Source organism: Orycteropus afer, unplaced genomic scaffold (genome assembly GCF_000298275.1).
Source record: "Orycteropus afer afer isolate SDZICR_OR568_19922 unplaced genomic scaffold, OryAfe1.0 scaffold00059, whole genome shotgun sequence".
Taxonomy (NCBI): Eukaryota; Metazoa; Chordata; class Mammalia; order Tubulidentata; family Orycteropodidae; genus Orycteropus; species Orycteropus afer.
Window position 1 is genome coordinate 4925406 of NW_006921646.1, and position 12839 is coordinate 4938244.

At 44.4% G+C, this 12839-nt stretch overlaps 1 protein-coding gene across 1 annotated transcript in view; it reads left to right on the plus strand.

Annotated features, from left to right (window-relative positions):
* PNPLA1 (patatin like phospholipase domain containing 1) overlaps nt 1-12839 on the plus strand; it is a 68185-nt gene that overhangs the window by 23658 nt on the left and 31688 nt on the right. Inside the window, exons 2-3 of the mRNA XM_007939452.1 lie at nt 9291-9523; nt 12131-12196. Coding sequence (XP_007937643.1) covers nt 9291-9523; nt 12131-12196 — 299 coding nt within the window. The remainder of the gene's footprint in view (nt 1-9290; nt 9524-12130; nt 12197-12839) is intronic.

Below are 12839 nucleotides of genomic sequence, written 5' to 3' on the forward strand. Positions count from 1 at the left end.
ACACTCCTTGGAGAGAACAATCATGGGAGAAAGAAGGGCTGTTTATGCACAGGGAGACAGCTCAGGGGGCAGGAGTGCATGGAGGGATGAACACAGGGAAGAGGTAACTATGGGGAGAAAGTGGGAGGGGAGCTGTTGCATTGTGGTAAATTGTGATCAATGTCATGAGACAAAGTGTATGTGAACTGCTGCATGGAAAGTGAATTTTCTCTGTAAATTTTCACCCAAATCACAATAATAATTAAAAAATAATGGTATAATTATAGTAGCACTCTATGCTGCTTCTAAAATGAGGTTAAGTGGATAGTTATTGTTGTAGAAAGACATTCAAAATATTAGGTGAAACAAGCAAGTTACAAAATAGATACACTATAATGCAATTAAAAAATGGGTAGAAGACATGAACCAACACTTCACCAAAGAAGATTCAGGTGACCAAAAACACCTGAAGAAATGTTCACAATCATTAGCCAGTACAGAGATTCAAGTCAAAACTATAATGAGATACTATCACACCCTAGCTTTAACAGGAAAGTTAAAAAAAAAAAACAGAAAACAACAAATGCTGGCAATGTTGTGGAGACACTGAGACATTCATACACTGCTGATGGAAATATAAAATGTTGGAACCACTGTGGAAAGCAGTATGGCACTTCCTTAAAACTTTAGAAATAGAAATAACATATGATCCAACAATCCCACTACTAAGGATATGTGATAGTTGAGGTTGTGTGTCAACTTGCACCATGGTTCTAAGTGATTTAGCAGTTATGATGTAGTCATTCCCCATGATGAGATCTGATATAATGTAATCACTTCTATGATGAGATCTGCTATGAGCAGCCACACAGTTGAAAGGGAGTTTCCTCAGGGATATGGCCTGCTTCCAATATATATGGAAATACTATGGCAAAGCTCTCTGGCTTTTTGCTTGATCTGGATCCTGCATCTGGTTTATCATCATCTGACCTCTTGGACTGAAACCAGTGACCTGCCATATTGCCTGCTGATCTTGGGTTTTTTGCCTTTACACCTGTGAGCCAATAGTCTGCCATCTTACCTGCCAATCTTGGCTTCATCAGCCTCCAAAGCCACCGGCTTACTGTATTGCCTGCTGATCTAGGGTTTGTCAACCCCTGCAACTACATTGTGAGTCAGGAGAAGCTTCCAGCTTAATGTCTGATCCATGGACTTGGGACTTTCCAGCTTCTACAACTGCATCCTTGAGATGAGTTTCTCTCTCTCTCTCTCTCTCTCTCTCTCTAGATATATATGTGTGTGTGTGTGTGTGTGTATAAACATATTTCACTGGTTTTGCTCTAACCAAACCAGCCTAAGACAGGATATATCTTAGAGACATAAGAGCTGTGACACAAACAGATATATGCACACTCATGTTCATTGCAGGAAACCAGGGCCAATGGCCAGATTCAGGTAAGGGGAGGCAGAGCTGCCACCCAAGGCAGGAAACAGGAAGTCAGGGCCAACAGCTGGAGCAGGTAGGGGAAAGGCCAGGAAGTGGGCAGAGAAGTTTGGAACAGCTAAGGGAGACGAACGTGTCTGTCAGTTTGTTGTACTGTGGTGGCTTGCATGTTGCTGTGAGACTGGAGGCTGTGCTACCAGTGTTTCAGATGCCAGTAGGGTTGCCCATAGTGGACAGGTTTCAGCAGAGCTTGCAGATTGAGACAGACTTGGAAGAAGGAAGAGGCCATCTACTTCTCAAAGAATTGGCCAGGAGACATAGAGAGGTATATGGGAGGTACAGACAACAAAGATGAACCCTTTTGCACATACAGTACTGCATTGTCAGTGAAGGCAAACATTGATCTATGGATGGATAAGATGGGTGGATAGGCTGAATGATTAGGTACATCCATGCAGGGGGGAATGTGCCCATGACCATGTATAGGGTTGGCAGACAATGTTTCTACAAGTGTATTTGTGTGTTCTGTAAGAATTTCCAGGCATACAGTAGAGCTGACAAGGGACAAGGTTGTAGTCACTTCTTGGCCACAGCCAGCTACCCAGAGGGAGCAAGTAATTGGACCTCTGGGCTTGGGACCATAGTCACAGGGGACATCAAGCTCAATTGGCATGATATTTTACACAAAAACATTGCTCCACATCCTACTGTGGCGAGTAGCAACTGGGATCTTAAAAGCTTACAAGCAGCCATCTAGATGCAATAATGGGTCTCTCCTCATCCAGAGCAAAGAAGGATGAAGAAAAGCCAAAGACATATGGAAATAATTAGTCCAAGTGACTGGTATACCATGCAATCCTCAGCCTATACAACTAAGAGACCAGAAGAACTAGATGGTGCCCAGCTACCACTGTCAACCACTTAGAGGAGGATCTATGTAGGAGATTCTGGATAGAGTGGAAGAACAATGTGGAAAAAAACCTCAAAATCATTTTTTAAAAAAGGGGGGAGAAGGAGGACCAGGTTTCCTGGTCTGATAGAGCCTGGTAGAACCACTGAGACTATGGCCCCTACCTGCCTTTCTGGTCTGGAATCAAACCCACTCCTGTGGCTTCCAGCCAAACAAAAGACAAGAGCTGGACATTTATGTTAGACAGATACACTCCTTGGAGAGATCAATCATGGGAGAAAGAAGGGCTGTATATGCACAGGGAGATAGCTCAGGGGGCAGGAGTGCATGTGAAGGAAGGACACAGGGAAGAGGTAACCATAGGGAGGCAGTGGGAGGGGAGTTCTTGCATTGTGGGAAATTGCAGTCAATGTCATGAGACAGAGTGTATGTGAGCTGCTGTATGGAAGGTGAATTTACTCTGTAAACTTTAACCCAAATCACAATAAAAATTAAAAAAAGAAGAAGGAGAATTGGCCAGGGAAAACCTTATGAATAGCAGAGAAACACTGTCTGATACATTACTGAACAGTTTTATGAATAGTCCTGAAACAGTGTCAGAAGATGAACCCCTCAGGTCAGAAGGCACTCAAAATACAGGAAAAGTGCCTCATCAGAGTAGAACCAACCTTAATGATATGGCAAAATAAAACTTTCAGGACCTCCATTTGCTGACGTGCCATGATTCATACTGAGGAGAAACAGCGCCAAACATCCATTAATAATCAGAACATGGAATGTACAAAGTATGAATCTAGGAAAATTGGAAGTTGTCAAAATGAAATGGAATGCATAAAGATTGATATCCTGGGCATTAACTCATTGCCATGGAGTTGGACCCAATTCATAGTGACCCCTCCTTGGGTTTCCAAGGCTGTATCACTACAGAAGTAGATTGCCCAACCTTCCTTCTGAGGAGTGGCTGGTGGGTTTGAACCACCAGCCTTCTGGTTAGCAGTTAAATGCCTTAGGCGCTATGCCACCAGAGCTCCTATCCTAGGCATTAGTGAGCTTAAATGGACCGGTGTTGGCTGTTTTGAATCAGACAACTATATGTCATATGGTCATATGGGATGTTATATAACTATGCCAGGAATGACAATTTGAAGAAGAATGGCATGGCATTCATCATCACAAAAAAATGTTTCAAGATCTATCCTGAAGTACAATGCTGTCAGTGATAGGATAATATTCAATTGCCTACAAGGAAGACCAGTTAATACTACTATTACTCAAATTTAAGCACCAATCACCAAAGCCAAAGATGAAGAAATTGAAGATTTTTTACCAACTTCTGAAGCCTGAAATAGACCAAACACCCAATCAAGATGTGCTGATTATCACTGGTAATTGGAAAGCAAAAGTTGGAAACAAGAATCACTGGTAGTTGGAAAATTTGGCCTTGGTAATAGAAATAAGACTGGAGATCACATGATTAAATTTTGCAAGACCAATGACTTATTCATTGCAAATACATTTTTTTCGACAACACAAACAGTGGCTATACATGTGGACTTTATCAGATGGAGTACACAGGAATCAGATTGACTACATCTGTGGCAAGAGGCGATGGAAAAGTTCAATATCTTCAGCGGAAACAAGGCCAGGAGCTGACTGTGGAAAAAAATCAACTGCTCACATGCAAGTTGAAGTTGAAGATAATTAAGTCCACAAGAAACAAAATATGACCCTGAATATAGCCCTTCTGGTTTAGAGACCATCTAAAGAATAGATTTGATGCATTGAACACCAATGACTGAAACCCAGAGGAATTATGGGATGACATCAAGAACATCATCTATAAAGACAGCAAAAGGTCATTTAAAAGACAGGAAAGGAAGAAAAGACCAAAATGGATGTCAGATGAAACTCTTAAACTTGCACTTGAATGGAGAGTAGCTAAAGCAAAAGGAAGAAATGACAAGATAAAAGAGCTGAACAGAAGATTTCAAAGAGCAATTAAGAAACAAAGTCAATTATTATAATGAAATGTGCAAAGACCTGGAGTTAGAAAACCAAAAGGGAAGAACATGCTCAGCATTTATCAAGCTGAAAGAACTAAAGAAAGAATTTAAGCCTTGAGTTGCAATATTGAAAGATTCTATGGACAAAATACTGAAACATCAAAAGAAGATGGGAGGGATACACAGAGTCACTGTACCAAAAAGAATTGGTCAATGTTCATTCATTTCAGGAGGTGGCAAATGATCAAGAATCAATGGTATTGAAGGAAGAAGTTGAAGCTACACTGAAGGAAGTGGTGAAAAACATGGCTCCAGGAATTGATGGGATACCCTTTGAGATGTTTCAACAAATGGATGCCCCACTGGAGGCACTCACTCGGCTATGCCAGGAGATTTGGAAGACAGCTACCTGGTCAACTGACTGGAAAAGATCCATATTTGTACCAATTCCAAAGAAAGGTGATCCCACAGAATGTGGAATTTATCAAACAATATCATTAATAACACATGCAAGTAAAATCTTGCTGAAGATAATTCAAAAATGATTGCAGCAGCATATTGACAGAGGGCTTCCAGAAATGCGAGCTGGATTCAGAAGAGGACATGGAAAGAGGGATATCATTGCTGATGTCAGATACATCTTGGCTGAAAGCAAAGAATACCAGAAAGATGTTTACTTGTGTTTTATTGACTATGCAAAAGCATTGGATTCTGTGGATCATAATAAATTATGGGTAACATTGAGAAGAATGGGAATTCCAGAACACTTAATTGTCCTCATGAAGAACCTGCACATAGGCTGTCATTCAAACAGAACAAGGGGACACTGCATGGTTTAAAATCAAGAAGACAGTGTGTCAGGGTTGTATCTTGTCACCATACTTATTCAATCTGTATGCTGAACATATAATCTGAGAAGCCAGACTATATGAAGAAGAACATGGCATCAGGATTGGAGGAAGACTCATTAACAACCTGTGATATGCTAATGACACAACTTTGCTTGCTGAAAGTGAGATGACTTGAAGCACTTACTGATGAAGATAGAAGAATATAGTCTGCAGTATGGGTTACACCTCCATATAAAGAAAACAAAAATCCTCACAACTGGACCAATAAGCAGAATCACAATAAATGAAGAAAAGATTGAAGTTGTCAAAAACTTCATACTACTTGGTTCTACAATCAACACCAATGGAAGCAGCAGTCAAGATATGAGATGATATATAGCACAGGGGAAACTGGCTGCAATAGACCTCTTCCAAATGCTGAATAGTAAAGATGTCTCCTTGAGGACTAGGGTGCACCTGACGTAAGCCATGGTATTTTCAATCACCTCAGACACATGTGAGAGCTGGACAATGAATAAGGAAGGTTGAAGAAAACTCCATGCTTTTGAGTTGTGGTACTGGCAAAGAATGCTGAAAGTACCATGGACTGCTAAAAGAACTAACATCTGCCTGGAAGAAATGCAGCTGGAATGCTCCTTGGAAGCAAGGATGGCCAGACTTCATCTCACCCACTTTGGTCATGTTGTAAGAAAGGACCATTCCCTGGAGAAGGAGATCATGCTTGTTAGAGTGGTCAATGAAAGAGGGGAAGGCCTTCAACAAGATGGACTGACACAGTGGCTACAACATTGGGCTCAGGTATAGCAAGGATTGTGGAACTGGCACAAGACTGGGCAGTGTTCATTCTGCTGTACATAGGGTCGCTATGAGTTGGAGATGACTCGACAACTCCTAACAACAACAATGTTCATTGCAGCATTATGCATGATAGCAAAAAGATGGAAACAACCTAAGTGCTTGTCATCAGATGTGTGGATAAACAATGTATGGTACATACACACAATGGAATGCTATGCAATGTTAAAGAATAATGATGAATCTACAAAACATCTCATAACATGGGTGAACCTAGAGGACATAATGTCAATCACAAAAGGACAGATGTTATATGAGACCACCACTAAAAAAATCAAGAAAGTGTTTACACATAGGAGGAATATTCTTTGAAGGTTACCAGGGGTAGGAAGGGAGGGTAAATCAGTGACTAGAGGGTAGACAGATATTAACTTAAGTGAAAGCGAAGGCAGTACACAGTGAGGGAGAGGTCAGCATAAAATGATCAAGGCAAAGGAAGACAAGAACTAAAGGCAACAGAGGTAAACACTATTACATACACAATCCTGCAATTACAGTAATAACAATAATCTATGAGTGGTATATACATAGACACACAAGCTGAACAGGTATGGGAAGGCTAATGGGACTACACCCACATACATGTATAGGTTTGACAAAGGACATTTCTACATATGTATTTACATGTGCTGCAAATATATCTATGAATATAGTAGAGTATATAGGGGGCAAAGTTAATGAAAACTTCTTAACCATAACCAAATACCTTGAGGGAATGTGTCACTGGGCTTGAGGGCTCAGGACCATAGCCTCAGGGAACATCAAGGTCAATTGGCATCACATAGTTCCACAAAGACAATGTTCTGCATCCTACTTTGGTGAGTAGCAACAAGAGTCTCCAAAGCTTATGAGCAGCCATATAAGTTGGTCTCCCCTGTCCAGAGCAAAGAAGAGTGAAGACAGTCAAAGATGCAAGGAAACATTTAGTCCAAAGGACTAACAGGCAATGCAAACCCCAACCTCCATGACCCTAAGACCAGAAGAACTAGATGGTGCCCAGCCACCACTGCTAACTTCTCTGAAAGGGATCACAATAGGAGGTCCTGAACCGAATGGGAGAAAAATGTGGAACAAAACTCAGAATCATAAAAAAGTCTGATAGAGACTGGTAGAACACCTTCAAGCCTGAATTTACCTCCTTGGCTCAACTTCCAGCCAAGTGATAAAAAAAAACCACTGAAACCTAACTCACTGCCGTCAAGTCAGATCTGACTCATAGCGACCCCTCCTTGGGTTTCCAAGGTAGTATCATTAGGGAGCTCTGGTAGCATAGTGGCTAAGACACTTGCCTGCTAACCAGACGGCTGGCGGTTCAAACCCACCAGCCACTCCTCGGAAGGAAGGTTGGGCAATCCTACTTCCGTAGTGATACTGCCTCGGAAACCCAAGGAGGGGTCGCTATGAGTCGGGGCCGACTCGACGGCACATAACAACAACAACAACAACATCATTATGGAACTAGATTGCCCAACCTTCAGGCCTATAAAGTGAACAGTAACACCAGGGAGGTACGGACTCCATGGAAAAATCAACCAAATGAGATAAAAGGGGAACCATTTCCCCAGGGATCAAGCTCAGAAGACAGTAAAGGACAGGAAAGAAGGATGAATAGAAATGGTAAACAGAGAGGAAGTGGGAAGAGTATTGTGACATTGTAAGGATTGCAATCAATTTCACAAAACAAAATGTTCATGAGCTATTGAATGGAAAACCAATTTGCTCTGTAAACTTTCACCCAAATCACAATAAAGTTTTAAAACATAGATACACTATATCTATATATATATACATATACGGATATATATATATTATGACCCCATATAAGATTAAAATATATAACCTAGGAGGACTTAGATCAAATGTTAATCTCTGGATGGAGGGATTCTACAATATTTTAATCTTTTCTTTTCTTTTTTTCTTTTTTTTTTGCTTATCTACATTTAAAAAAATGATATTTTCTACAATGAGCATATATTTCCTTCCATCCATTCTAGCCAATGCCCATGCTGTTGTTGTTGTTGTTATGTGCTGTCGAGTCAAACCTGACTCATAGCGACCCCTCCTTGGGTTTCTGAGGCAGTATCACTACGGAAGTAGGATTGCCCAACCTTCCTTCCGAGGAGTGGCTGGTGGGTTTGAACCGCCAGCCGTCTGGTTAGCAGGCAAGTGTCTTAGCCACTATGCTACCAGAGCTCCCATGCCCATGCTAGGAGTATGGAAAGAAGCATATGGGCAAGTGAGAACCAGTTGCTCCTGGCTCTTAGGCATTGTGGCAAAGGTCACTGACCCTTGGGAGGCCAGTTCAAGCAGCTTATCAAGAATTCCAGAAACAGTGAGTCCCCACACTGGTTCGACTCCCATCACTTTGGTATCCAAATGCTTAGTTGCTTTACAACCTGCTGGTGGGTTGGCCACTGCTCTCCCTTGAGGGAGAACACTGTTTGTAATGTCAGTACATGATAAAGCTAATCTCCCTAAAACTGCAGGACCATTGCACTTCCCCTTCCCCGGAGCACCCTCCCATGGAGGGGGTGACCGCTAAGATGCTCCGTTGCTCTGGCCAGTGACTATTACACATATGTAGGTGTGATTCTGAATGTTGTTGAGAAGAGGCCATGACCATGGCAACCCAGACTCGGCCTCATGCTCTTGGGCCTCAGTCTGGGGATCAGTCCAATAGCTGGGGAAAGAAGGTGGGGTTCGGAGTCAGAAAAGCCACTTCCTGGCGGTCCAACCTCAGGCAAGATACAATTTCTCTCTGCCTTGGTTTCCACATCTGTAAAATGGTGCTGAAGCTCCTTATCCTATCTGCCTCTAGGATTGGTGTGGAATTATTTGTGAACTGTAAAACACTAGAGGAGTAGAAGGCATTCTTAACTTTGTTTTTTCATCATAATTGCTATGTGACTTCAGACAAGTCACTTAACCTTTCTGTGCCTCAGTCGCTCTACTTATAAATGTTGTTGTTGTTGTTATTTGCCATCGAGTCAAACCCGACTCATAGTGCCCCCTCCTTGGGTTTCCGAGGCAGTATCACTACGGAAGTAGATTGCCCAACCTTCCTTCCGAGGAGTGGCTGGTGGGTTTGAACCACCAGCCTTCTGGTTAGCAGTCAAGTGCCTTAGGCACTATGCTACCAGAGCTCCTTGGATGCAGGACAAGATGGCAATATTATTGTAGACTTCTCTTGGCCTTGGTCTACTGTGTGATGTTAATCACTGCCCTTCCTCTCTCTGCTTCCTCCACAGATGAGTACCTCAGAGCCCTCAATGTGAGTGTGGCCGAGGTGAGGAAATTCTTCCTGGGGCCCTTGTCCCCATCTTGCAAGATGGTACAGATGATGCGGCAGTTTCTGTACAGGGTTCTGCCTGAGGACTCTTACAAGGTCGCCACTGGGAAGCTGCATGTGAGCCTCACCCGGCTCACGGATGGAGAGAATGTCGTGGTTTCAGAGTATACATCCAAAGAAGAGCTCATCGAGGCAAGGGGCTAGGGTCTGGGGAGGCAGGCTCTGGGCACGGGAGACTGGGTCTGAGAAGGGAAAATTGGTGGGCTGGGGCTGGGGACGTGGGGGTGGGACGGTATGTTTGGAAGTTCGGACCTGGCAAAGAGGGATGATCTGGGATGCAGGAGTCTGGTCCTGGGGAAGCAGATTCTGTGCTGGGGAGGTAGGATCTTGGCCATGGAAGGCATGGTTTTATTCTGGGGAGATGGGGGCTAGGACTAGGCAGGCAGGGTCTGGGAGAGGAAGGTCAGAACTGGTCCAACTTGATGACTCCTGGGGTGGTCCACCTGTCTGCCTCACTTCCTTCCTTCTATTTCCTGCTTCTCTGTTCCTTCCCTTTTTTCATCACTCTGGCATCTCTCTGTGCCAGGCAGTGTTAGAGGACATGTCCTACGCAAAGTACTGCAGGGCAAGTCAGACTTGATCACTCTCTGCAGTGACTCCTCTGGCCTCTGTTCTGTCCTCTGTGCTAATCCTGGAGCTTCTCAGAAGTCCAGGTATAACCTGTCTCATGTCTCCTTTAGGGACTCCTGGCCTGGGTTGCAGTGTGCACCTACCTACCCTGGAATTACTCCCTGTTTTCCAAAACAATCAGGGAAGAGAGAAGTTTCTTATCAAGGGCCTTGCCTTCCAGTGGCCCTTGATAAGAAAAAGAAAAAACCTGTTGCCATTGATGAGTCGATCCTGACTCATGATGACCCCCATGTGTGTCCGAGCTAAGCTGCATTCCACATGGTTTTTGATAGCTGTAATTTACAGATTAGATAGCCAGGCCTTGCTTCTGTGGTACTGCTGGATGGATTCGAACTGCCAGCCTTTCACTTCGTAGCTGAACACAAGCCCTAGATAAAAGAACTAAATCCTCATGGAATGGGTATCAGTTAGAAAAATGGCTCTAATCATAACACTGTTAGACCCAGTGCACAGTTCTAAGCTCTTTAAATGCATTCATTCATTAATGTGAGTTTCAATTCTGAGTTACTGCTATTGGAGAGTGCCCTGGATATGCCCAATTTTCTTTCAGGACAGAGGAATTAAACTACATGGTTCTCCATCCTATTTCCACACCCTTCATCCAAAATGCAGAACTTTTGCCATGCATCCTCACATCTTCACACTGGCCTGGCCATGATCCTGGGTGAGGTGGTGTGTGTATGTGTGTGTGTGTAGGGGGTAAGTAAGTAGTGGACATGGCCACCTCCTCCATCCACCTCACATAACCCTGCTTTACTTAACACCTAGCTTTATTTGGAGGATAGCTGTCCTAGGGAGAACACTTGAGCTAGGCCTTGGGTAGTCCAAAGGGAAGGGCAATTTAAGCAGCAGACTCAGACTGTCCACCATCCTTCAGGGGAAGCTGCAGTGCCACCTCCCATTTCCAGAGGGACCAGAGAAGGGTGCCAGGCAGGGCCACCTCCCATTTCCAGAGGGACCAGAGAAGGGTGCCAGCAAGAGCCTAAAGCTTAGTAGAGGGAGGCTGGAAGCAAAGGATAAGTCCACCTCCATCATTTGTTTTATTATTGTAACCCAAATAAATCTGGGCCTCCGGTTCCTGCTTTGCATTAGGTCATATTCTTTGGAGACAGGCTCTGGACAGAAATCTGTGAGCAGAAGGGTTTCATGGGGTGCCAGAGGCAGGAGTAAGCAGAGGGAGACCTGACTTGCAATATGGTTCAACAGAAGCTCTGCAAATTCTGCAGAGAGCTCTGGAGCTGGCATGGCTCTTCAGAAAACCAAAAGTCCCAAACCTGTTATCATCAAGTCGATTCTGACTCATGGTGACCCTATAGGACAGAATAGAATTGCCTGCATAGGATTTCCAAGACTATAAATCTTTTCAGACGTAGGCTGCCACATCTTTCTCCCACGGAGTAGCTGGTGGGTTCAAATTGCAGACTTTTCTGTTAGCAGCTGAGCATTTAACCACTGCACCACCAGGGCTCCCCTGGGTTTTCAGAGATGTCCCCAGATTCAGATAAGGCCAGGCCTTTGTGTGCCCCACCCCCCCCTCAGCCAGTCTTTGGCCTCAGGCTGCATCTGGGAGTAGATGACTTGGGTGAGATAGTTCCCCTGCAGCTGTGGAATTTCTGAGGGAGGGCTGCTGAGGGGGCTGGAGTGGAAGGTCCCAACAGCTGGGGGATGGCATCAGCCTGTTGAGGAAGTCTGAGCAGCACTCTATGGATTTATCACAGCACCTGTTAGCCCCTGTGACATCACTTTCTTGCTTTCTCTTTCTTTGGGCATTCCCAAGGGTGGGGGTCTCACCTTCCTTTGATTCCAGGGCCTAACTCAAAAGTTGATGAATTCCATTGGATTCATAGAATTTAGGTGCCAGAGGAGCCTCTGGATGTCATTAAGGCCATCTTCTCACTTTAAAGTTGGGACATCATGCCCAGACTGACCAAGCAGGTTATGGAGGATACTGGGCCAGGAATTAAACTTGGAGCTCCGCTTCCCAGACTAGTGCTTAGCCTTGGGTTTAAGGAAGGCCAGGCTGGCAGAGTCCCAGGGGCCTACAGACAATCCCTCCCTATATAGCTCCCAGGTCCCCTGTCATCTCAGCCCCTTGTTCTCTTCCCACAGGCCCTGTACTGCAGTTGCTTTGTCCCCATGTACTGTGGTCTCATCCCCCCAACCTACCGTGGCGAGGTGAGTACTCCGGCTTGGTGCAGGGGAGAGCAGGAATCAAGGAGAAGCCCCTCTGATCCATGTGTGGGAGAGCAGTGAGTGGTCTCAGAAGCAGTGAGAGGCCTAGAGTTGGAAAGTTTCTTGTGTTTTTCCACTTAGAATTGTGTGCTTCTTGTGTTTTTCCACTTACACAAATCTCTGGGGCTTTTGGGTGGTTTGGTGGTAAAATTTTCGTCTTCCATCTGGGAGACCTGCGTTCATCTCCCAGGCCAGTGCCCCTCATGCACAGGCCCCACCCATCTGTCAGTGGAGGCTTGTGTTGCTATGATGCTGAACAGGTTCCAGCAGAGCTTCCAGACTAAGACAGACTAGGAAGAAGGGCCTGGTGATCTATTTCCAAAAATCAGTCAATAAAAGCCCTATGGATCACAACAGTCACAACTGCAGCCCATCATGAGGATGGCGCAGGACCAGATAATGTTTTGTTCTATTGTTCTTGAGGTTGTCATGAGTCGGGGGTTAGCTCTCTGGAAGCTAAAACAAGATGAACTTCCAAGGATGAGTTGGGCTTCTCTCTGGACTCACCAACCCACTCACTGTGATCTCAGGCAGCACCCCACCCCACCCCCATGTTGTTGTTGTTAAGTGCCGTCGAGTCGTTTCC